At 45.6% G+C, this 25,494-nt stretch overlaps 1 protein-coding gene across 3 annotated transcripts in view; it reads left to right on the top strand.

Annotated features, from left to right (window-relative positions):
- Positions 1-19,638, top strand: part of LOC147446206 (ARM repeat superfamily protein) — a 204,488-nt gene extending 184,850 nt beyond the window's left edge. For all 3 annotated transcript variants that reach the window (XM_086525470.1, XM_086525469.1, XM_086525468.1), the window contains 9 exons: positions 17,210-17,309; positions 17,397-17,510; positions 17,617-17,691; positions 17,921-18,016; positions 18,101-18,172; positions 18,295-18,380; positions 18,457-18,550; positions 18,641-18,748; positions 19,344-19,638. In XM_086525470.1, coding sequence (XP_086381596.1) covers positions 17,210-17,309; positions 17,397-17,510; positions 17,617-17,691; positions 17,921-18,016; positions 18,101-18,172; positions 18,295-18,380; positions 18,457-18,550; positions 18,641-18,748; positions 19,344-19,445 — 847 coding nt within the window. In that variant the 3' untranslated portion in view covers positions 19,446-19,638. The remainder of the gene's footprint in view (positions 1-17,209; positions 17,310-17,396; positions 17,511-17,616; positions 17,692-17,920; positions 18,017-18,100; positions 18,173-18,294; positions 18,381-18,456; positions 18,551-18,640; positions 18,749-19,343) is intronic.
- Positions 19,639-25,494: the final 5,856 nt, after the last annotated feature.

The following is a 25,494-nucleotide window of genomic DNA, read 5'->3' as shown; positions in this document are numbered from 1 at the left end:
CCACTGTCTCCCAGCCATACGTAAATGTGGGTGCCGACCTCCTGATCCACTATAGTGTGGTGTTGAACACCATAACCTTGGTTTTCCCCATATTGACAGACAATCCATTGTCACGAGCAAACGTATGTAGAGCATCCTAATGACGCTGCATCCCCTCTGGATTGTCAGAAATCAACACAATATCATCAGCATATAGTAACAGCGGAATTCATGTCCCTGTTAGCTGAGCCCCCCTGTCCCCTGACGCTCTACATAGTCCGAAAACTCATCCACATACATCCAAAAAGAGTCGGGGATAGGGGGTATCGCTGCTTTACTCCAATATTCGAGTGGACCATGTCAGACATTCCCTCAGTGGTGCGTACCGGCCTGATCACTATCCTGTATAGAGCCAGAATACCCCATATCAGCTCTGTAGGCACACCCATGTCCTGTAGTCTGCGTATAAGTCTCGCTCTTGGCACTGTATCAAAAGCTTTGCAGACATCCATAAAGCTACAGTAGATCCTCTTGCCATGGTGTCTACCCTCCTCAATAATAGCTCTGAGTGTCGGAATCTGGTCAAGAGTGGAAAAACCTCTCCTGAAACCTGCTTGCCTTGGTGCTCTTATACCTTCTCTCTCTGCCCATCTACTCAGCTCCTGCTCAAGAACGGATGCATACAATCTAGCTAATGTGTGACCAACCATGACGGTGCGATAATTCGTGGGAATCATGGGATCTTCTGACTTGAAAATAGGCACAATCGTAGACATACTCCAAGTCTCCTGGAAGCCTTTATACATGGCTCGATTAAACATCATAGCCAGGAGGTGCAAGCATATCTCTGGCATGGATGAAGTGCTCTGCTACTAGGCCATCATGATCATGTGCTCTCCTTGTCTTCATCCTGTCAATGGCTTTCCTTACCCTCTCGGCAGTAAAGAAAGAACATGTCTCCGAGCATGTCTCTAGTGGGTCCGACAGAGATGGTTGCACTGATGCTGTGTAGAGAGATGTGGCATATTCCCCCCATGTCTCAGTGGAGGTGACCGCTGGTGGTGGTGAATGCTCGTGGAATAGCCTCCATGCTTCGCCTGAGTCTTAACTTATAAAGAACTGATACAGATCCCGCTCTAGCTGAGATAGATAAGCCCTTTTCTTTCGTCGCAATAGGCGGCGAAAGATAATCTGTGACTGTCTATGTGTGGTAATACCCATGAGCACTTCCCTCTGTAATTTGATCCTCGTCTCTCTACACTCCTCATCATACCAACTGTTCTCGGGCATGCTCCCAGATCGTCTGTGTGGGTTGGTTGTGGGGGTATGCCTCTGATGCTGCATCATGGAGCGTCTTTGTCAGTATTTGAGTGAGTTCATCTAGTGGCCGTCCACGTTCCCGGCTCCTGGGTGCATACTACCTGTATATCTGATCCATATAGACAGAATCCGTCTCCCTCATGAAAGTATACCGAGTGTGTGTGGGGACCTCTCCTAATGGAGCTATGCTGAACTAAAAGGTCAGGGTGAGAGACAAGATAGCATGATCAACTGCTACTCCAACTGGCCTAGTACCCACCATGAAATCCTGAAAGAATGGAATGAGACTTCACTGGACCATAACATAATCCACTGTATTGGCACCATGTCGGTGTGGAAAGCTACTAAAACCTCCAGCTGTCGAAAATCTTTGTAGGACATTCACAATGGCCAATCTATGTGCGGTTCCCATAAATATCTGCCATATTCAGTGTATTCCTTATATTTTGATAGTCTCGATAGACCCATCTCTGTGACGTCCAGCTCCCTAAGCATCTCCTCGGAAGTATCATAAAATATTGTCTGGTGGTGGGCAGTCCTAGCATTGAAATCCCCTAGTATGATAATGTTACCATCCTTGGAAAACTCCCATATGTCATTATCCAAAATAGCAAAGGGGGATTGTCCTCTAGGGGATGCATATACTCACGTACTAGGAGGGAAGTAACAAATAGCAATGTAGAGGTATCTGCCCGTCTTTGCCCTGAGCCTCACCCACATGTACCTAGCTTGTTCATCCTTGCGTGCTATATATATCAGTGTTTGCAACTCTCCCTGAATAGAACCACCACTTCCCCTGAGTCCCGTCCTCAATGCTTTGATCTGGTTTCCTGTCTGCAGGTTGTCCCCCATCTATATCCTCTCACTTGTCGCATGGATTGCCCAGGTGCTTGATGCGTCTTAGAGTAGAAAATGATCTCTCTCCCCGTGAAGCTATCCTCAAGGGCCCCTACATCAAGACGGATTGACCCATTACAATTCCAGTTTGCCATCTTTAGTGTGGTCCCATAGGTCTCGCACCGTCATGCGGGGCGTCGCTCCAATGTCACCACCTTTCCATCCCTGTAAAAAGCAATCTTCCCCTTTTCCCTTGCTGCTCTAATTTTCGGCATTACTTCTTGCATATGATCAATCTGCGAGAGGGTGAGGTCGTCTCCAAGAAAGATGCCAGTCTTCTTTAGAGTCGGTCTCTTCTTCAAAAAGTCCTTCGCTTCCATGGAGGGGAATCGGAGAATGAGTGCCCTTTCCTTCGAGGTTTCTCTGTTGCTCCCACTTTTCTTAGTGCCCACTCTCGAAGCCCTCGTATGCGTCTGCTCGTTGATCCCCACCAGAGTCATGAGTTCTTTCACCTCTTTATCCACATTATCTTGGTCGTTGATGCTACATATCCTTACGTGTAAGGCCCGCATACGTCTCCTTTGCTCCTCTTGTAGTGTCAAGTTGATGATGGTTGGTGTTGGGGTGTGGGTTATTTCCTTGCCTTTTCCTTTCTTCACAATCTCGATCCATTTTTCAGCCTTTTTTGCTTTTTGTTGGGTCTTTGTGATGACATCTACCCACGAGGTTGTCATTTCTTTTTGTTGCTCCCCACCTTCTTTGATGGCCCGTACTTGTTCCTTAATTGTGTTAAGCTCTTCAATGACAGAGGGTTGAAGCTCTCCCTCTTCGAGGACATTCTACGATCGTGCCTCTGCAAGCTCTTTCTTGAGTAGTGCAATTTCCTCATCGTGGGCCTTCACACGATCCTGGAGTGTATGTAGCGTGCTTTTCTGTGCTGCCACGTGTGCGTCGAGTCCGTTAATAGTACCTAGGAGGTGGCGGTTGATCTTGTTGATGGACTTGCTCAATTCTTCTTTGCATTTTTGAATGGCATCCTCCACCGGGTCATCCTTGCCATTTTGCTTTCTCATGATTGGAAGGCGGCAACAAGAGATAGAGAGGAGTGAAGAAGAGGTTTTTTCTATTTTTTTATTTTTTATTTTTAATATAATTTATCCCTCTCTCTCTCTCTCTCTCTCTCTCTCTCTCTCTCTCTCTCTCTCTCCGTAGGGGATGCAACGTCACTTGGATGCTTTGCATAGGTTTGCCCAGGAAAGTGGTCTGTCTGTCAACCTTGGTAAAACCAAGGTGATGGTATTTAATACCACCCCACAGTGGATCAAGAGGTCAGCGCTCGCATTCACATACGGCCAGGAGAAGGTGGAGTATACAGATGCTTACACTTACCTTGGAGTGGTATTTAGTGGGCCAGCATTTTCATTGAGAAGGGCAGCAGAGACTAGATTGACCAGAGCCCATGCAGCATTGGGTAGATTGGAAAGGATGTGTTCACAAGTTCAGTTTCAGGAGCCTCGGACGAAGCTCTGGCTCTTTGACACTTTGGTGGCTTCTGCATTGCTTTATGGAGCTGAGATTTGGGGACCTTCACTGGATCATCACGGGAGGACTGGCCGCAGTGATGGATGGGGGGACATGGAGAAGCCTCTGGTGTCTATGATCTCGCGGCTCATTAGAGCCAAGGCTTCAGTACCACGTGCTATTGTACGAGCATAGCTAGCTCCCCCACCACTAGTGGTTGAGGTGCTCACCAGATCTGTCTCTTTCATACACCGCATGTGGGAACTTCCCAGAGATAGATATGCACGCCTTGCTCTTGAGTCCTCTCGACAGTTAGCCATGCAGGGGAGATGACATCATGGTTTCAGGTGCATGGTTTCAGCATAGACAGATTGCCTCCCTTCCAGTACTCATTGGATGCGCCCTCTGTGACTCTCACATGTCCGAGATCACTAGGCTCATTCGCTAGGACTTGACTCAGCTAGACACCAAGAGGACATGGATACAGCCAGCACAGGAGCATCTACAGAGAGCATCTCCTCCAGCTTACAGAGGAGTTTCTACAGAGAGCATCTCCTGCAGCTTACGGAGGAGTTTCTACAGAGAGCATCTCCTCCAGCTTACGGAGGATGGTTTTGTGACGAGGCCCAGATACATGGACACCCACTTGTCTCATGGGATACGATGTGCTATTGGCCAGATATGCACATCTTCACACCAGCTGTGGATCGAGACTGGGAGATACAGCGGAGTACCAACAGAGGCCAGGACATGTCCCCTGTGTGACATCGAGCCTGAGACAGAGTTGCACTACACATGCCAATGCCCCGTCTACTGCGAGATACGAGGCCGCTTCCATTGCTTGTTCAAAGAGGGCTTTGGACCATTCTCTAGAGTCATGCGGTACGAGGATCAAAGATTCCTGGGTCTGTTTTTGCTCAAGCTGCGCAGACACATAGAGAGCCTGATGAAACGAGAGGCTAGCCAGTCTCAGAGACAGATCACGGACTTCTTTAGAGCTGCCATCGGACACCCGGAGGAGTTACTACCATAGCAGAGCTCGTCGCCTTACACCAAAGGCACAGTGATCGACCGAGCGACTGAGCTGGGGAGATCTAGACGCCCACAACTGCGAAGGACTACACAGCGTCGACGGAGGCTACATCAGAGGATTCGGGTCACTTTGGCTTGACATGCACGACGCCCAGTCAGACTACTGACCATGAAGGAGATTGATGAGATCCGCCAATGACCGATGCTGGATCTCCTGTGATCTAGCTATCCCAGCTAGCTGTTTAGTTGCTTAGTTCACACCTAGCAATTTAGAATTCATACTATTTTATTTTGTCATTCTATCATTTTGTCATTCTGTCATTTTGTCATCTTGTTACTCTGACTTTGTATCAGATCCACCACATTGTAACTTTCTGGTCTCATAGGTCACTTTGGCCTTTTGAAGACGTTAGTATAACAGTTCATTCATCTCTCTCTCTCTCTCTCTCTCTCTCTCTCTCTCTCTCTCTCTCTCTCTCTCTCTCTACGCGGACAAACTCTCTCTCTACCCTCTCTCTCTACGCTATTCATCTGTTATTCTTCTTTTTAAAACTATTTCTCTCTACACTTCTCACTTCTCTCTCTCTACGCTCGCAAACTTTCTCTCTCTATGCCACTCACTTCTCTCTCTCTCTCTCTCTCTCTCTCTCTCTCTCTCTCTCTCTACGCTTGAAATATCAACTTTCTCTCTCTAGCTACTTTTTTCCCTCTTACTCTCTACACAACTTTCCCCCCCTCTCTCTCTCTCTCTCTCTCTCTCTCTCTCTCTCTCTCTCTCTCTCTCTCTCTCTATACGCTCGGCCAGCAAGGGGGGAGTGGCACTCTCTCTTTCTCTACGCACGGGGAGCGCGGCACCTTCCCTCTAGGCACGGGCAATAAGGGGGCGGAGCGAGGGGGGCAATAGAGAGGCAGAGCTAGAGGGGGAGGGGGGTGGCTGCAGAGCGAGAGAGCGTGAGACGGGGAGGGGGGGGGGGTGTAGCAGAGAGTGCACGCGACGGGGGCAAGGCAGCAGGGGAGAGAGAGCAGCGAGCAGCACGGGAGCAGGCGAGCGAGAGCAATAGGGGAGCGGGAGCAGCGAGCAGCAGGGGAGAGAGCGCACTCAACACAAGGATATCGACGTTGAGAGAGAAGAAGAAGAAGAAGAAGAAGAGAATTTTTAACGTCGTGGGAAACTATCCCAAGAGACCCCAAGGATCTATTCGACGAGAGTTGAACTCAAGACTTGTTATTCAAGAGGGAAATGGCATAACCAATCTACCGCACTTGGGTGAGAGAGAGAGAGAGAGAGAGAGAGAGAGAGAGAGAGAGAGAGAGAGAGAGAGAGAGAATGAAATGAAATGATATATAAACGTCTTCAAAAGGTGAAAATGACCTGTGAGACCAATTTGTTACATACTGGTGAATTTGATACCATGTTTTGAGTACAAAAAGAAAACATACTAGCTAGAATTGTGTGGGGTATGACGGCGTTGTCCACTGTTTGCCGCCGTGGTTCACAACCAAGACGTCAAGGGGTTCCTGCAAGGCTGCAAGGCAGCGTTTTACAACGCCATAGCAAAGAAGGGGAGGAGGTAAACGGTGCCGGAAACGCCAACTGTTCTTCTCTGGGCCGCCTTGCTCGCCCAAGCTCATAGATCACGCCGCTGTGATACCATGTCAAAGTCGGCGATGCAGAAACGTAGAGACCAAGGGGGGGGGGGAGAGAGAGAGAGAGAGAGAGAGAGAGAGAGAGAGAGAGAGAGAGAGAGAGAGAGAGAGAGAGAGAGAGAGAGATAAAATGTTATATTAACGTCTTCAAAAGGCCCAAGTGACCTATGGGACCAGAAAGTTACAATGTGGTGCATTTGATACAAAGTCAGAGTAACAAGATAACAAAATGACAGCAATGACAAAATGACAAAATAAAATACTATGGAATCATGAACTGTCAGGTGTGAACTAAGCAGCTAAACAGCTAGCTGGGATAGCTAGATCACATGAGATGAAATGAAATGTTATATTAACGTCTTCGAAAGGCCAAAATGACCTATGAGACCAAAAAGTTACAATTGGTGAATCTGATATCATGTATGAGTACGGAAATTACAAAGTTACAAAGAACTAACACTGAAACTAAAACACTAAGGAGAGAGGAAATAATTCTGAGGTTGATTCGGGATTGAGACGAGATAAGGGGGGGGGGGGTTGGTGGGTTCAAATGAAATCTATCATCGGTGTCGGATCTCATCAACCTCTTTCATGGTCAATACTCTGGTTGGGCGTCTTGCATGTCGAGCTAGAGTGATTTGTATCTTCTGTTGCAGCCTTCATCGGTGGTGGGAGACCCCCCGAGGTCGTGGGCGTCTCGATCTGCCTAGCTTAGTGGCTCGGTCAAGCAGCGTACCTCTAGTATGGGTGGGCTTTGAGATACGCTGTAATGAGTGCTCCTCTGGCTCTACCCTGGCTGGTGTAAAGAAATCTGTGATTCGTCTTTGAGACTGTCTTTCCCTTGATGTCCTCAGCAAGCTCTTCGTAAGTCTGCGCAGCTCTAGTAGGAACAATCCAAGACATCTCTGATCCTTGTATCTCATGACTCTAGAAAAAGGTCCGAAACCTTCTCTGAACAGGCAGTGGAAACGGCCCCGTATCTCATAGTATGCCGGACAATGACATGGGTAGACACACAGAGAGAGAGAGAGAGAGAGAGAGAGAGAGAGAGAGAGAGAGAGAGAGAGAGATGAAATTTAAATGTTATATTAACGTCTTCAAAAGGCCAAAATGGCCTATGAGACCAAACTGTTACAAAATTGTGAGTCTGATACCATGTCTGGGTACAAAAAGACTAAAACAAAAATACTACTACTACTACTAGAATCCATCCTCATCTGCACTCTAAACGTCGAGAGAGTATGGCTCGAATCCTCTGCTGTAGTCTTTGTCGATGCTGTGTAGCCCCTCTCCTCAATTGTGGCCGTCTGGATCTTCGTAGCTCTAGTGCTCGGTCGATGAGAGTGCCGGTAGTGGACGAATGAGTGTGGGCAGAGCTCTGCAGTGATGGCTGCTCCTCTCGCTGTCCCATATCTAGTGAAAAGAAATCTGTAATCCGTCTCTGGGACTCTCTCTAGCTCTCCCCAGTAAAGCGTTTTTATATTTGTGTCATTCAAGTAGATATAGCCCAAGACATCTTTGATCCTCATAACTCATGACCCTAGAGAAAGGACCGAAACCCTCTCTAAATAAGCAGTGGAAACGGCCCCGAATCTCATAGTACACTGTACAATGACATATGTAATGTAGCTCCGTCTCTGGCTCTAGCTGGCATAAACAGCATATCCTGTTGTCTGCTGGTATCCCTTTGAATCTACCAGTCTCAATCTCCAGCTGATGCGAGGATCTGACCAATGCCACACCGCAAACCATGAGACATATGTGTATCCATGTAGCTGGGTCGAATCACAAACCCATCTCCTGTGAGGTGGAGAAGATGCTCTCTATAGAAAGCCATTTTCGTGCCCAACTCCTGTGGCGGCTCTATCCATGTCCTCCTGGTATCCAACTCGAATAAGTCTAGTTATCTCCACCCGTGTAAGAGACATCGAGGGTGTCTGAAGAGAGTCCTGGAAAGGGGGCAGCCTGTCCATGGTGAAGCCCTGCGTTTGAAACCATGATGTCATCTGTGCTTACCAGCATGAAGTGTCCCCCTGAAGAGCTAACTGTCTGGAAGACTCAAGGGCCCGTGTAGCATATCTGTCCCTAGTAGTGTCCCACAAGTTGTGCACAAAGGAGACTAATCTGGTAAGCGCCTCAATCTCCATAGGAGGGGTAGCTAGCTCTGCTCGAATGATAGCGTGGGGTACGGAGGCCTTGGCTCTAATCAGTCGAGAGATCATAGATACCAAGGGCCTCTCCATACGTCTCCAACCATCTTGGCCTACAGAAGGTCCCCATATCTGCACCGCATACAACATAGCTGAGGCTACTAAAGTATGAAAGCCCGAGGTTCCTGGAACTGAACCTACGAAGACATCCTCTGTCACAAGGCGGGCACCACGTGCTAGTAGAAAAGAATAGACTGAACAGACTTTTAGCACTTCAATAACAACTAAACTGAAAGAGAGAGACGACACGCGACACGGAGTGGCGGGATTCCACCCCAGAGAGTATTGGCTCCAAACCTTGGCGCCCCTTTCGGTATTTCTTTATATTGCATCATCAAAGTACAAGCCGGTACTCTAGACTTTGCACCTTCTCCAGGAAGCATGCCAGAGAATGAGCCCTAGCCTCATATTTAAAGGCCCTTGGCCTGAAAAGCAGTTATAGTGAAAAGCTTCCAAAACTCAAAAGCTTCTGGTCCAAAAGCAAAGCCAAAAAGCTACAAGCATAAACCACGGAAATCCGTACAGCCTGCCACGTCATCATGCCAGCGCAATTTTCGAAAATCAGCAACGCTGTTGCAGTTTTAGGGTTAGGGTTTTCAGAATTAGGGTTTGCAGGTTTTAGGGTTAGGGTTTTCAGAATTAGGGTTTCAGTAGTTAGGATTTCTGGAATTAGGGTTTTAGCAATTAGGGTTTCTGGCAAAAATTAGGGTTAGGGTTTTCTGCTCTCGGACAACCACGTCATCACTTCGTGACACTTCTTCTGTTACTTGTTCTTCTTAGGGTTTAGGCTCCTCGGCCACATCTGTAAGTTGGTTGCATTCTTTAGGCTTTGACACGTCAGCAGTTTGTTACATCCTCTCCATGCCTCCCAAGGCCGCATAAGCTCTAGTTAGTCTAGTCTCTGTTGCTCTTCCCAAAGAAAAGCTCGGCCCAGTGAAGACAACCCCAAGGTAAGTGTATGCATCTGTATCTCCTGACCATATGTGAAAGTCGGTGCTGATCTCGTGATCCAATGTGGTGTGGTGTTAAACACCAGAACCTTGGTTTTACCAAGGTTTATAGGCAATCCACTATCCTCTGCAAAACTGTGTAATGCATCCAACTGTCGGTGCATACCCTCTGGTGAGTCAGAGATCAACACAATATCATCAACATATAACAACAATGGGATCCACGTCCCTGCCAGCTGGGCACCTCTATCACCCTCTCTGTCAATGTAATCAGACACCTTGTCAACATACATACCAAATAGAGTAGGAGACAATGGGCAACCCTGTTTCACCCCAATGGTGGAGTGAACCAAATTAGATATCCTCTCCGGGGTGCGTACATGTCCCATCACTTATCTGTATAGAGCCATAATCGCCCAAATCAACACTATGGGCACCCCCATCTCTTGCAGTCTGTGCATCAATCGAGCTCTGGGTACCATGTCAAATGCTTTGCGGAAATCCACAAAGCTACAATAAATCCGTCTCCCATGTGACCTGCCCTCCTCAACGATGGCTCTAAGTGTCAGAATATGATCAAGGGTGGAGAAACCCCTCCTAAAACCGGCCTGGCCCTTTGCTCGTACACCCTCACCCTCTGCCCAATTACTCAACTGCTGCTCAAGAATGGATGCATACAACCGTGCCAATGTGCCCAACCATAATAGTGCGGTAAGTCCAAGGCTTTGTAGGATCACCTGCCTTGAAGATAGGCACAATAGTAGACAACCTCCAAGTCTCAGGTAACCCCTCACATATGGCACGATTGAACAACACTGCAAGAACCTCTACCAACATATCTCCAGCATGTATAAAGTGCTCTGCTACTAGACCATCATGATCATATGCCTTGCTGGTCCTCTTGTCAATGGCTCTCTTTACCATCTCAGTGGTAAAGAAGGTGCTAGTAGGTGGGCATGGCTCCATAGGATCTGGAAGGGGGTCCTGTCCAGGAACTGTATATAATGATGTCGCATACTGGCCCCACTATTGCTAAATTGGCTTTATCTGATATAAAAATAATTCTAAATGAATTATTGGATTTATAAGTGAGGGTTTTCTCGCTTGGAACACCAGGAAAAATAATTCTAAATGAATTATTGGAATTCTAAGTGAAAGTGTTTTTCTCAGTGGAGACATCCGAGTACAGAATATTCCTAGTGCGGCATTCAGAGTAATGACGGGAGCATTGTGAAAGGGAATATCTGTAAGGCCACTAGGAACGGGTACTTCTGATGTGTCACATCGGATGGGTGACAGGGAGCATCGGGAAGAAGTATCCGACCATCCGGGAACGGACATCTCTGATGCGTCATAGGATGGGTGACATAGAGCATCGCGAAGGAGATTGTACCGTAAGTTCGGTAGGAAAGGACTAGGTGATGGGTATTCCTGATGCGTCACAAGGTGGGTGACGGGTGCATCGGAAAGGGGATATCCATAGTCAAGAGGAAATTTTGAACTGTGTTAGAATTGTGCACAAGGAAAAGCAAGCACTTGAATGAAGATGGGTTCAGAGGAAACTTTGAGGAAAAAATGGATGCTTTCTGAGAAAGCGGGATTGCTTTTCGGGAAAGCAGATGCTTTCCCACGAGGATGTCTATGTCTGCATTGCAATTGTGCATGTGATTGCATCCAGGGACGCCTGGGAAGTGCTGTGAAAGCATTGTTTTTAACTTATAAGGTTTTATTGAGTTTTGGGCAGTTTCAGCCTATTTTTAAAATATGCCGGCCGCTCACTTAATAAGTGAGCAGCCATCTGATAAATAAGGCAACAGATCAGCCAGCGTTTTCTCTTTCTCTTTTTCCGGCAAAACAACGAAAAGAAAAAAAACGAAAAAAAATAAAAATAAACGGCCGCGATCACTACGCGAGCAGCTATCTTTGCCATGCCAAGGAGCTATAAAAGCATCACAGCTCTCTTCCAGAGGGAAGACCAATCTTTGCAAGGAGGAGATGCTGCTGCAGATTTCAGCCGTAAAGAAGACGTTGCGAATGATGCCATGGCTGCCCCAAGTGTACCAAATGTCGCGAAGACCAAGTGCGCGAGTTCCCTCGCGAAGAAGTGCCTACGAAGCGTGTTTCCATCGCGACAAGTTGCTGTTTTTCTCTGTTTTCAGCCCATAAACGTCGTAGATGGGGCTGATTTACGAGAAGGAACCCGAGAATACACCTCTTTTGTGTGTAGGATTGGAAGAGAGGATTTTCTATGTAAAGATCTCTTCCGGGGAATTGCTTTTCGAGAACCAAGTTGCGTTTCGAGCGTCGAGACTTTGAAGGTAACGATTTTCATGTGAGTATTTGATGGCAGTATTTGATGGCAGGTGTACTTCCTCTTCGGGAGGGAGTAGGAGCAAAGGAAGGCATGAGCCTCTGCAGGAGAAAAGCGCTCTGAGGAACTAGAGCCAGATCAGCCCAAGGGTTTCGTACCCAAGTTTGGGAAGTAGATCCACAGATCGGAGAGAGGTAGTCTCTCGAGTTGTGATCCGGAAGTTGAGATTCCCAAGTAAGGACTTCGCGTCTGGGAAAGCAGAGTTGTTCTGCGGGAAGAGGACTCTGGAAACAGAGTTGGAAAAGAGAGTTGCAGGGATGTCATGCCTTGAGTCTGGAAGGTGAGATCTAGAGGCGAGAACCTTGGTTCTCAAGGATTTGAAATAAGGAACGGAAGTTCCTTGAAATAGGGTTTTGCCCTAGGAATCGGAAGCTGAGGCTTCCGGGAACCATCAAGTCTTATTCTAGAACGAACGTGGTAATACGTTCGGTTCAAGTGCTTGTATAGACTTCTCCTTAGTAATAAAGATACTATTACGAGGGGGGGGGGGGGGGAACAACCTATCTTTTGGTCCCCAGTACTGTGCCGATCTTCTCACTCTCTATCTCTCTCTATCTATTTCTCTCTATATCCTCTGGCTTCAGTAATAAGTGATAAATCCTATTTATCCGAATGTATTTTATATTGTTATGCGCTCCCGTTTGTGACACCCACACATCAGGAGAAGTAATCACTGGGGGAGGGAGTGCTCATGAAAGAATCGCCATGTCTCTCCTGAGTCTCTACTCAAGAACAACTGATACAAGTCTCGCTCTATCTGGGCCAAATAAGCTTGTTTCTTCCGTGGCACAAGGCGCTGGGAAGCATTTCGAGACTGTTTGTAAGTGATGACTCCTAAAAGAAGATCTCTCTGGAGCTCTCATCTCTCTGCACTCCTCATCATACCAACTATTCTGGGGCATGCTCCCAGAATGTTGCCTCCGACCCGGCTGAGTGTGTGGGTATGCCTCTGATGCTGCACCATGCAATGTCTCAGTCAGTAAAGTGGTGCACTCCTCCACTGAGAGACCAGGACTAGCTGTGCATAGATGGCTATAGATCTGCTCTGTATAAACCGAGTCAGTGTCTGGTGTAAATGTATAACGGGTATGTGACCTATCTCCTGATGTCTGGGCTGTACTATACTGAAATGAAACGGACAATGTCAAAAGAGCATGATCCACTGCTACACCCATTGGTCTGGCTCCCACGATGAAATCCCGAATACAAGGAATAAAGCTCGGCTGTGCCATAACATAGTCCACTGTACTGGCCTCGTGTCTGTGTGGAAAGCATGTGAAGCCGACTGCTCCAGGAAATCGCTGTAAGCCATTAAGTATGGCTAACCCATGTGTAGTTGTCATCTCCGTGAGGTATCTCCCATACTCCGTCTGCTCTCTATCATGTGAACATTTGTCAAGCCCCAAGTCACCCACATCCATCTCTCTAAGCATCTCATCTGAAGTGTCGTAGAAGACTGTCTGAGAGTTTCCTGTTTGGGCATTGAAGTCCCCTAGGAGGATGATATCACCATCCCTAGAAAACTCCCATATATCATCATCTAGTATAGAGAAAGGCGATTGTCCGCTGGGTGCAGCATATACTGACGTACTAGGGGGGAAGTAACATATGGCAATGTATAGAAATCGGCCTGTGTCAGCTCTCAACCTCACCCACATGTATCTAGCATGATCATCTCTCCGTACAATATGTAGTAGTGGCTGTAACTCCTCCCTAAATAGCACTGCTACTCCTCCTGAACCTCTACTCCCATGCTGATCTCGTGACTGTCCTGTGGGTTGTCTCCCATCTGTATCCCACCACATGTGGCATAAGCTGTCCAAGGGCCTGATGAGTCTCTAAGAAGAAAACAATGTCCCTCTCTCTGAAACTGTCCTCAAAGGCACCAGCATCCAACCTCATAGATCCATTACAATTCCAAGTAGCCATCTTCAGTGTGGTCTGATAGGTCTCACACCATCATGTAGAGTGCCGCTCTACAATCACCACCCGACCATCTTTGTAAAAGGCCGTCTTTCCCTTCTCCCTTGCCGCCGTAATCTCTGGCATTACCTCTCTCATATGCGCAAGCTGTGAGGAAGTGAGATCATCACCGAGGAAAATACCTCTCTTCTTGAGAGTAGGCCTCTTTTTCAAAAATTTATTCTTCTCTTCCAATGAGGGGAAGCGTAGTATGAGAGCTCTCTCTTTTGAAGATTCTCCCGAGCCACCACTCTTCTTGCCCACTCTCCATGTATTTGTGTGTGAAGGCTTGTCCACCCCCATCATAGATGTGAGGATTGTGACCTCTTTTTCCACATTGTTTATGTCTTTGAGGCCGGTTACCCTCACATGTAGAGCCCGCATCCTCCTCCATTGTTCCTCTTCGAGGGCCATGTTTATAAGAGTGGGTGTACAAGGAGCTTCCTTACCTTTCCCTTTCTTGGTGACCTCAATCCATTTTTCGGCCTCTTCTACTTTCTTTTGTGTTGCGGAGATGACCGCGGCCATGACTTCTTCTCATCTTCCTTGATGACCCGTATTTCTTCTCTCATGGTATTCAATTCTTCCATCATGGATGTAACAAACTGCTGACGTGTCAAAGCCTAAAGAATGGAGCCAACTTACAGATGACGTGGCTGCCCGAGAGTAGAAACCCTAACCCTAACCGTAAGGGCAACAGACAGATTTCCGAATTTGCGCTAACATGATGACGTGGCAGGCTGTACGGATTTCCGTGTTTACGTTGGCAGCTTTTTGGCTTTGCTTTTGGACCAGATGCTTTTAAGTTTGAAGGCTTTTCACTATAATTGCTTTTTAGTCCAAGGGCCTTTAAATATGAGGCTAGGGCTCATTCTCTGGCATGCTTCCGGGAGAAGGTGCAGAGTGTGGAGTATCGGCTTGTACTGTGTTGATGCAATATAAAGAAATACTGAAAGGGGCACCAAGGTTTGGGGCCAATACTCTCTGGGATGGAATTCCGCTACTCCGTGTCGCGTGTGCTCTCTCTCTATTTCAGTTCAGTTGTTATTTAAGTGCTAAAAGTCTATTCTTTTATATTGGTACGTGGTGTCCGTCTTGTGACAGTGGTATCAGAGCATCAGGCGTATGCTTTTCTGAAAGCATACCGGTCCGACAAAAGAGCAGACAGAGCTTTTTGGAATTTTATTTGAGGTATCGTCGCCCTCCAACCCGGACTCATCAGCCACTCCCACCCTTACTTCATCGCGCATCGGGCGCGCTCCCATCTTCACCGCAGTGTCTTACAGGGCATAAGCCAATTAAGAACCCAATACTTGGAATTCATGGATTCAGTAGAATATTTGCAGTTTCTGTTGAACGAGCTTCATGACATTTTTCGCGGCATCCTCAGCAGAATCTTCAGATGCTGCAAAGTTTTCAACAATTTTTGAACTACATGTTACCCCCTCTGATGCCCCAGGTGGTACCTTCTCCTCTGGCACCAGAAAGTACGAGAGCTTCCAACTGGCAACCTTCTCAGCCGATTGGGGGAGTCTTCAGGAATATGGTGCAGCTATCTGACCCTGATCCAGTGCAACCGCCTTTGCCACCGCCATTGCTCCCACCTCCACCACCACCGCCACCAGCTACAATGTTTGGAGCCCATATGGATACCCTTATTATCCATACCCAGGACATGCGCCTAACCAACCCAAAGATTTCAAAGATGGTGGCACGATAGTCAAATTTTTCACTTTTTCTGGGGTGAAAGATCGCAAGAAAGCATTACAGTTCCTACAGCAATTCGACAATATCTATGCTTTGGGGAACTATACAGAAGAATCCAAGATTTCTCGAGCAGCTGGATTTCTTAAAAATAATGTTATGCAATGGTGGAGTTCAATCACGACACAACCGCATGCTCCAAGGACCTGGCAAGCTTTCAAGACAGTTTTTGCACGTAGTTACATGACTTCGATGTTTGAAGTCCGGATTTTGGCAGAGTGGGGCAACTTGAAAATGCTTTCCACCGAAACCATGGACGACTATGACCAAAGGTTTCTCGACGTGTACCTTCCGGTGTCCTTCTTTAAGTTCATTCCCTTGGAGGACCAATGCGAGCGCTACACCTTGGACTACCATCACCATTGCAGGAATATTGTCTCTCCAAGCAAGTCTCTACCATGCAAGAGCTTATGGACCATGCCGCGGCTGGCAGCTTTTTGGCTTTGCTTTTGGACCAGATGCTTTTAAGTTTGAAGGCTTTTCACTGTAATTTCTTTTTAGGCCAAGGGCCTTTAAATAGGAGGCTAGGGCTCATTCTCTGGCATGCTTCTTGGAGAAGGTGGAGAGAGTGGAGTACTGGCTTGTACTGTGTTGATGCAATATAAAGAAATACCGAAAGGGGCGCCAAGGTTTGGGGCCAATACTCTCTGGGGTGGAATTCCGCCACTCCGTGTCACGTGTGCTCTCTCTCTATTTCAGTTCAGTTGTTATTTAAGTACTAAAAATCTGTTCAATTTGTTCTTTTATATTGGTACGTGGTGCCCGTCTTGTGACAATGGATGGCTGAATTTCTCCTTCTTCGAGCCGTCCACTTTTTGATGCAAGAAGTTCGGATTGTGGCTTCTTGTGAAGCCGCTTGCTCTTCGACACGAGAAATCCTTTCGCATAGGTTTTTCTTTTACTCTTTCCATTCCTCCATCTTTTGAAGAAAGGTTGCCTCCCATCTCTTTTTTCCACTCCTTACACTTCAACTTCAAGTGTTGATATCTGCTTGTTGGTAATCGAGAACTTCATGTTGAGAGCGAGGCGGGCTATAGCCACTGGAGAGGCCATGTGAATGGGGGCCAATGGGTAGACCAACGGAGGGAGACCACGAGAGAGAGAGAGAGAGAGAGAGAGAGAGAGAGAAATGAAATGAAATGTTATATTAACGTCTTCAAAAGGCCAAAGTGACCTATGAGACCAGAAAGTTACAATGCGGTGTATCTGATACAAAGTCAGATTAACAAAATAAATAAAATAAATTAAACTAGGATAACAAGATATAAATACTGCGGACGGGGAGAGAGAGAGAGAGAGAGAGAGACTAAAATAACCAAAAAAATGCAAGAAACTCTAAAAAATAGCAAGAAACGCTTGTGAAACCCTTAAAAACAGAGAAAATCAGCTTTGAAACTTTAAAAAACAGCAAAACACATATTTGAAACCCTAAAAAACAGCAAAAAACAGTGGCGAAACCCCCAAAAGCAGTACTAAAAACAGCAAAAAAGAGGTGACGAAACCCTAAAAACAGTGAGATAGTTCATGAGAGAGAGAGAGGAGAGAGAGAAAGAGGAGAGAGAGAAAGAGGAGAGAGAGAGAGATGAAATGAAATGAAATGTTATTTATTTTTCTAGTGAGGCTGATCTTCTTAACCAACTTGTGGGCGCTTTGAGTGCTCAAATTGGTGATGACTCGTCAGTTGTACGGCAACTTTGTGTGAAGGGCCTAATACAGGTAAGAGAGTTTTTTTGTTGCAGGTTGATCTGATTGTATTGTGAAGGCAGTGATAACCACATTGGGTTGTCAAATGTTATTTTCCAGATTCCAAAGGAGGAAATACTAAATTATACAGCACAAGTTCTTAGTGTTATCATCGCTTTGATTGAGGATTCTGAAGAGAGAGTAGCTGAAACAGTGGTTCAAGGGTTGATTGTGGTAAAAACAAAAGCACTTCTGAACCAAAAAAAAAAGTCTTTCCTTTGAATTTTTTATATTTACAGGTGGCATCAATGGTGTAATTGAGATTTTGAATGGTCGTTAGGTCCTTGAGTATGCGACGGAGGATACAGTGGCCCCAATTCTTCTGAGTTTGTGTGGACGTCTGCGAACGCTTCAGGTTTGTAACAGTGGTTTGGTGGAAGCCTGCTTCTGGCAGCATGTTTGTTCTTGGAATTGCTGAGACCTTTGGATGCTTTAGTAGAATGAGGTTACTCCCATGGGTTAATTAATGGTCTGAGGAGTTGGAAAAGGAAGAGGGTACTTTTAAGAGTAATTTTTCTGCTGCTGCTAGTTTTGTATGGTTGTGGGAACTTCAATTCACCATCAACTGGTGTGCGTGTTTCCAGCTACAAACAAATGTAAACATACGAGCTGCATCCTTTGGGGCATTGGGAGTCCTTACACGTTTTGGTGCAATACAACATGTATCTTTCATTGAGCAGGTGAGTTTTAGGTTCTGAAGTTTTGACAGAAGTTCGTATTTCTTAGTTTTTAGCCATGTATAATACTCACAAAGTTTTTTACAGGTTCATGCAGCATTGCCAAGGGTAGTTTTTCATCTTCAAGATGAGGCATTGTTAGTGTGTCAAACCTGCAAGGTAATTCCCCTGGTCAAAAAAGGTTAAGACAGTTTGCTTGTTAGAGGGTTTTCTTTATCATGAGAGGTTTGATCACATGCATTCAAAAGGATATTTTCCAACTAAGCTCTCCCAAATGGCAGGCTACCTTAAAACTTCTGCTCTCTTACCTGGGAATGGAAGAAGCATTGGCTCTTACAAATTCACGAGCATTCAATTCGATTTACAGGTGATGGTTTCAAATTCTGAAATAGACTTTTGTTTTCTCAGCATAATTTGCAATGAACTCTAGCTCTTTTGAGCAGGTCCGATTATGAGAAGTTTCTCAAGGATTTCGCGAAAGTTCTTGTAAACAGTCAGATGGACAGGACAGATAACTACGTCATAATCGCCATTCAGGTAACCACAAATATAAAAGTAGACTATTTATTGGGCAGAAGTTTCTTAACATCAATCATGAATGGGAACTTTCTTCTCTTCATCGGGCAGAATTTTGAAAGTTCTTGGCCGGAAATTCAAGCCAATGCAACCTTTTTTGCGGCATGCCTTTTGTCTCAACTAGTCGACCACAAAATTATGGCAGTACATCTACCTCAGGTAAGAATATTATTGCAACCAAAATACCATCCATTGGTTTTTTGAGTTGATAACAATCACGCCTTGAAATGGATTTTACGTATGTCAAACCAAGTTATATAGTTTGAAGTACTCAATTGGAAAACATGGAGTCATTGGTTAGTGGTGGACAACAATGAGCCTTTGTAGAGAATCATTCGGTACATGTTGTTATGGATGTCTTCATCTCTTATCCTATATACATGGTATTTTCTGGTGATGTCATCTCGAATTCAAAAATGCAGAAGCACTACATAAGTACATGCCCAATGTCATATGAGATACTAGGATTGTCCATTCTTTTTTCTGCAAATCTGTATCTGTACATGTCAATGTACTATTATACTAAGATGATTCATTCCCTTCTCTGCGAAGGTTTTGGACCCCTTATGACTTTGGTTTTATAGATTATTTGGTCCTTCCAAAGGATTTTATTGTGTGCGCATGTTGCACTCTTTAATTTGCATGTGCTTTTCCCTTTCTGTCCCCAGAATTGTCCTCCTGCCATGTGTGTGTGTCCATGTATGCCTTACATGAAATTTCAGCAGCTGAGGTATAGCACTTCTGTTTGGTGTAGGTTGTTGGATCACTCGTTCGCATGGCAGGGAATTCTCCAAGCCCTATTGTTCGAGCGTCTTCTACAAATTCTTTAAGCCTTCTTTTGAACAGCATACATTGATTCTTTTCATACTTACAAGTTTTCTTGGGCAGAGTGTACAGAATCGAGCGGATCCATTTCTCAGCTTGTTCCTTGTATCATTTTTACAAAGTAGGACAAAGTTAACAGTGTATGTACATGCACGGGAATCTAACCATCAAAATGGGTCCGTACTTCTTTTGTAATCACAAAAGAACTGTTGGAAGAAGCAAAACACCGGAACAGATATTGGGTTGTATTTGTAATGTATGAAGATGCTTATAAAGTCATTGTTTTGTTTGATTGTAAGTATTCTGTTAACTACTGATCAACCATAATGATTTTACATAAAAGGGCCGCTGTTTCTTAGCAGGTTTTGCAAGGCAAATAGCACATGAAAACGTAGCTATGTGATTCAATGTCGTGCTTATGGACTCCATTCTTTGTTGTTTTGTAACTGTGCAAAATTTTCTTTTTACCAACATTTCACCAAAGAGCTCAAAATTTTAGTTTTGGCTTGCACAGTCAAAGAGCTCGATAAACCACATTCTCTTACATTCTAGTGTCTACCAGCAGCTCTCAGACAGCTTTCTACGATACCTCAGAGGAAATGAATGATATGGGATTGGCCAGGTGTTTGCAGGATGAGGAGCACACTAGACATGGGGGATATCTGACAGATATGGGGACTGCACTAGAGATTTCCAGCATCGAGTGGGTTCACTTGTTTTCCTCATAGACATGGGGCTAGCACAGTGGATTATAACCCTCTGTTCAGGACTTTACAATCGGGCCCAGGCCTATTGGGGTAGCAGTAGATCATGCCCTCACATTTACCATCTCTTTTCAGTTCAACATAGCTCGATTGGCACAGACATCTACGTATACCCGATACACTTCGGAGATTGATTCTGTGTACATAGATGGTGTTTATAGTCGTTTATGCACAGAGGATCCGAGGAGACCTCTAGAGGAGCTCACTTATATATTGACAGAGACACTTGAGGATGTAGCAGCAGAGGCATACCCACACACTGAGAATAGCTGGTATGATGAAGAGTGAAGAGAGATAAGAGCCCGACTTCAGAGGGAGGGACTTCTAGGAGTCATCACTCATAGGCAGTCACGGATTGCTTCTAGGCATTTGGTGCGACAGAAGAAGAGGGCATTTCTAGCTCAATTAGAGCAAAATTTATACTTGTTTTTTGAGCAAGGATTCAGGCGAGGCATGGTGACTCTTCCATGAGCATTCTCCCCACCAGTCATCACTTCTACGGAGGTATGGGATCAGTATGCATCATCTCTCTACACAATCTCGGGGCAGCCACCTCTTTCGGATCTGCAAGAGCCATGTCCACACACATTTGCTTTCTTTACTACCGAGATGGTAAAGAAGGCCATTGACAAGAGGAGGACCACGAGAGCATATGATCATGATGGTCTAGTAGTAGAGTATTTTATACATGCCAAAGATCTGCTTGCAGAGCTTCTAGCAGTGATGTTCAACTACGCCATGTGCGAGAGCCTACTTGATACTTGGAGTTTGTCTACTATTGTACCTATCTTCAAGTCGGGGAACCCTATTAAGCCTCGGAACTACCGCACTAGCATATCCATCCTTGAGCAACAGTTTAGATGGGCAGAGAGAGAGGGTGTACGGCCAGCTGGACAGGCGGGTTTCAAGAGAGGTTTCTCTACTCTTGATCATATTTTGGAGGGGAGATCACATGAGAGATGGCTCTATTGTCACTTTGTGGATTTCTGCAAAGCGTTCAATACAGTGCCCAGAGCTAGATTGATGCGCAAAGTGCAAGAGATGGGGTACCCACAGAGTTGATTTGGGGGATCATGGCTCTATGCAAGTCAGTAATGGGGGCATGTACGCACTCCAGAGGGGATTTTTTATTTGGTTCACTCCACTATCGGCGTGAAACAACGCTGCCCGCTATCTCTTACACTATTTGGCATGTATGTGGATCAGATTTCTGACTACATTGAGAGGTGGCAGAGACATGTATCCCACTATTGTTATATGCTGATGATATTGTGTTGATTCTAACTCCTCGGAGGGGATGCAGTATCACTTAGATGCTTTGTATACATTTGGTCATGATAGTGGATTGTCTGTTAACCTGGGGAAAACCAAGGTTATGGTGTTTTAACACCACAATACAATGGGTCAGGAGGTCAGCACCTACTTTTACATAAGGCCAGGAGATGTAGTATACAGATGCATACACCTATCTTGGGGTAGTCTTCAGTGGTCCAGTGCTTTCATTGAGGAGAGTAGTAGAGACTAGACTGACGAGAGCTTATGCAGCCTTGGGAGGATTGGAGAGGATGTGTTCGCAGGTTCAGTTTCAGGAACCTCGAACAAATTTCTTGCTTTTTCACTCTAGTGGCTTCAGCTATGCTTTACGGAGTTCAAATTTGGGGACCCTTAGTGGACCACCATGGTAGAAGTGGTAGCACTATTGGATCGAGATGTATGGAGAGGCCTTTAGTCTCTATGATCTTTGGGATGATTCGGGATAAGGCCTTATTCGAACTAGCTGCCCCCTCTCTCATGGTCAAGGCACTTACTAGATCAATATCCTTTATGCATAGTTTACGGGACCTTCCCAGAGACAAACATGCTTGGCTAGCCCTTGAGTCATCCCGACGGCTAGCGTTACAGGGGGATACAGCATGCTGGTATGGGCAAATGACATCATGGTTTGAGTCACATGGTTTCAGCATGGATAGACTGCCTTCATTCCAGTACTCCTTGGATGTATCCTCCCTATCTTTCACACGGACAGAGATCACTAGACTCATATGTCAGGATCTGATTTAGCTAGATACCAAGAGCACTTGGATAGAGCCGACACAGGAGTTGGACACGAAGATGGCTTTCTATAGAGAACATCTTCTCCAACTAACAGAGGATGGATATGTGATCAGATCGGCCTATATGAACACTCATTGATCCCATGGGATACGATGTGCTATTGGTCAGATGCGTACATCATCGCATCAGTTAGAGATTGAGACTGGCAGATTTAGGAGAGTACCATCAGAGGCCAAGATTTACCAGTTGCGTCATATAGAGCTAGAGACAGAGTTACATCACATTTGTCATTGTCTATCACATTTGTCATTGTCTGGTATACTATGAGATAAGACGCTGCTTTCGTTGTCCATTCAGAGAGGGCTTTGGACCGTTGGCCAGAGTCATGAGGTATCGGGATCAGAGATGCCTCGGGTTGTTTGTGCTAGAGTTGTGCAGCCATAGGGAGAGTCTCTTGAGGAGATCAGGTAGTGGGAGACATTCAGAGAGGGAAATCACCAACTTCTTTAGAGCAAGGACTTAATCGTCAAATGAGCAAGCTTCATAGAAAACTTCAAAACCCACCTATACCAAAGGTATAGATGTTGACAGAGCCACCGAGCTCTGGAGAGTGGGGACGCCCACGTCTACGAGGGCGACCACAACAACGATGGAGGCTCCATCAGAGGATCGTGACTATTCTAGCATGATATGACAGACGTCCACCGGTATTGCTATTTTCAGAGGTGAACATTGACGATGCTCTTCAACGACCAATGCAATACTTTCTCGGGTGACGGTTGATGTCGGGCATCCTCAAGCATTGATGATGATGATGATTTTAGTTTTTCACTTTACTTCATTTTTTATTTTGTACCCAGACATTGTATTAGATCCACCAAGATTGTATCAGTGTGGTCTCATAGGTCATTTTGGCCTTTCGAAGACGTTTATAACATTTCATTTCGTCATCTCTCTCTCTCTCTCTCTCTCTCTCTCTCTCTCTCTCTAAGGGGGTTGATACCACGTGAAAACAGTAAAAGAACAGACTGAACAACTTTAAGCACTCCAAAGAACAACTGAATTGAAAGAGATAGGCAACACACAAGACGGGGAGTGGCAGAGTTCCACTCTGAGAGAGCATTGGCCCAAATGTTGGCGCCCCTGTCGATATTTCTTTATATCGCTTGAATTCATGACAACATCGGTACTCCAATCCCTGCACCTTCACATGGAAGCATGCTAGAGAACGAGCCCACGGTACATATTTAAAGGCCCTTGGCCTATGAAAAGCAGTTACAAGAAAAGCTTCAAACTCAAAAGCATCTGGTGTCAAAAACTGGCATTAAAAGCTTTCGAGCGTAAATCACGAAAATCCATGCACCTGCCACATCAGCATTCGCTAGCACAATTCGTGGAAGATTGTACAGTCAGCCATGTCATCAGCATAAAATGTGGGCGTCCGTACAACTGTCGCGTCATCATCAATTTCGTAAGGGAGAGTGTGTGTGTGGTCCTGCATTATTTTGATGCCTTAAGGTCATTTGGGCCCCATCGGACGCGTCCTTGTGTCACAAACTGGTGATGTGGCTATTCCTAGGCATGGGCAGCCTCAGAAAAGGACCTCCGCTGGCAGTTGCTCCCGGAAATGCGGATGTTGAATGCTGACGTGGCGGGCACTGTACGGACATGCCGAAAAACGCAGATAGGTTGACACGTGGCATCCCGTAAATCGCGGCGCTTTTTGCGGCAGATTCTACGGCAGTCTTGGTGCAGCTTTTGGATTTTGCTTTTTCTATGCAAATTAGAGAGAGAGAGAGAGAGAGAGAGAGAGAGAGAATATGCTTTTGATTTTCAGCTTTTGGGCTGTGCTTTTAGCATCCTTTGTAAACTCTTTAAATTGGTAGTTTCGGCTCTCACTTCTCAGAGCATCTGGATGCAGAGTCTAAGAGTGAGTCCCAGCTATTCGCTTGTACTTTGAGTTGCAGATTAATACAAAAAGAAATACCGAAAGGGGTGCCAGTCTTTGGGACCAATATTTCTAGGCACAGAACTCCGTCGGGCCAGTGTCGAATCAATTGTGAACTCTGAACTGTTTGAAGTGAATTCTTGTGGTGTCGCGGTAGATTCTCGACTTGAAGTGTCCAAGTCTGTTACAGTGATATCAAAGCGCGGCCGATTTCTCTTCTACTGGGAGATCCGATCCTTTTTATGTGGCACTTATGGCTTTAGACAGAAATCAGTCGACTCCCTCTGCATCCAGAGATGCGGGAGGAGAGCACGAAGAAGATTCATGCGAGGAGTACGGCCCGCCTCGGCCTACTTCGGCGGAGCTTGAAGAGATGGAGCGCCGACAACTGATCGACGCAGGAAAGATGATGATAAATTTTGCGAAGGACCCGAAATTTGCAAAATTTATGACTCAGACCTCCTTCCACCAAGTGTATGCACAGTGGCAGCGGACCACTAAACCCCCCCCAAACTAGTACTCAAGAAACCCCCTACCCCAAGGATGTTTACTGAGCAAGAATTAGAAGAGGTGGTTGATGCACGTATTTCTCAGCTTTTTGACGCACAGAACAAAGCAGAAACACACGACAAAAAGCAGCAAAAAGGAACTGACTTCCCGGGTTATTTGGTTCATCAGTTTGCTTTTGCGTCGACTGAAAAGCAGAAGAAGCATGTGCGGTTTGAAGGATTGCCTAGTTCTTCTTCCTCTTCTTCTTTTGAGAGTTCTTCTAGCTCTTCCGATTTGAGCAAAGAAGAGTAAAAAGCAAAAGGGCAAGAAAAAGGCAAAGAAATCTAAATCTCGCCCAGTTTCAGACAGTTCTACAGAGGACTCGTCTTCAGATAGTTCGGACTCCGACGATCGCAGATTCTATCCAAAGAAGAAATTTTTTTACAAAGCCAACCAGTATGACTTTCTGGAAGATAAAAGCAAGAAAGTCCGAGAGTTCAAAGAAGATGGACAGTTAGTTAAATTTAACACTTTTTTTGGTTTTCAAGATGCTTCAAAGGCTTTGGCCTTCATACAGCAGTTTGACATAGCTTTCTCTGGAGGGCGTTAACTCAAAGCACTCCAAGATTCAGACAGCTACTTCCTATTTCAAAGGGAATGCTCAAACTTGGTGGTTCACGCTTCTATTGAACAGGAAAGCGCTAGTTAAATGGTTGAAATTTAAAAGGCTTTTTATTTCTTCTTGGTTGACTAGAAAGTACGAACGCGACGTACGAACTGCTTGGAACCATCTTCAGATGACCAAGAAGGATACTTTGGACGCA

Source organism: Adiantum capillus-veneris, chromosome 12, assembly GCF_014529385.1.
Source record: "Adiantum capillus-veneris isolate H3 chromosome 12, ASM1452938v2, whole genome shotgun sequence".
Taxonomy (NCBI): Eukaryota; Viridiplantae; Streptophyta; class Polypodiopsida; order Polypodiales; family Pteridaceae; genus Adiantum; species Adiantum capillus-veneris.
Note: the sequence above shows the minus strand (reverse complement) of the source record. Positions and strands in the feature narration are given on the sequence as shown.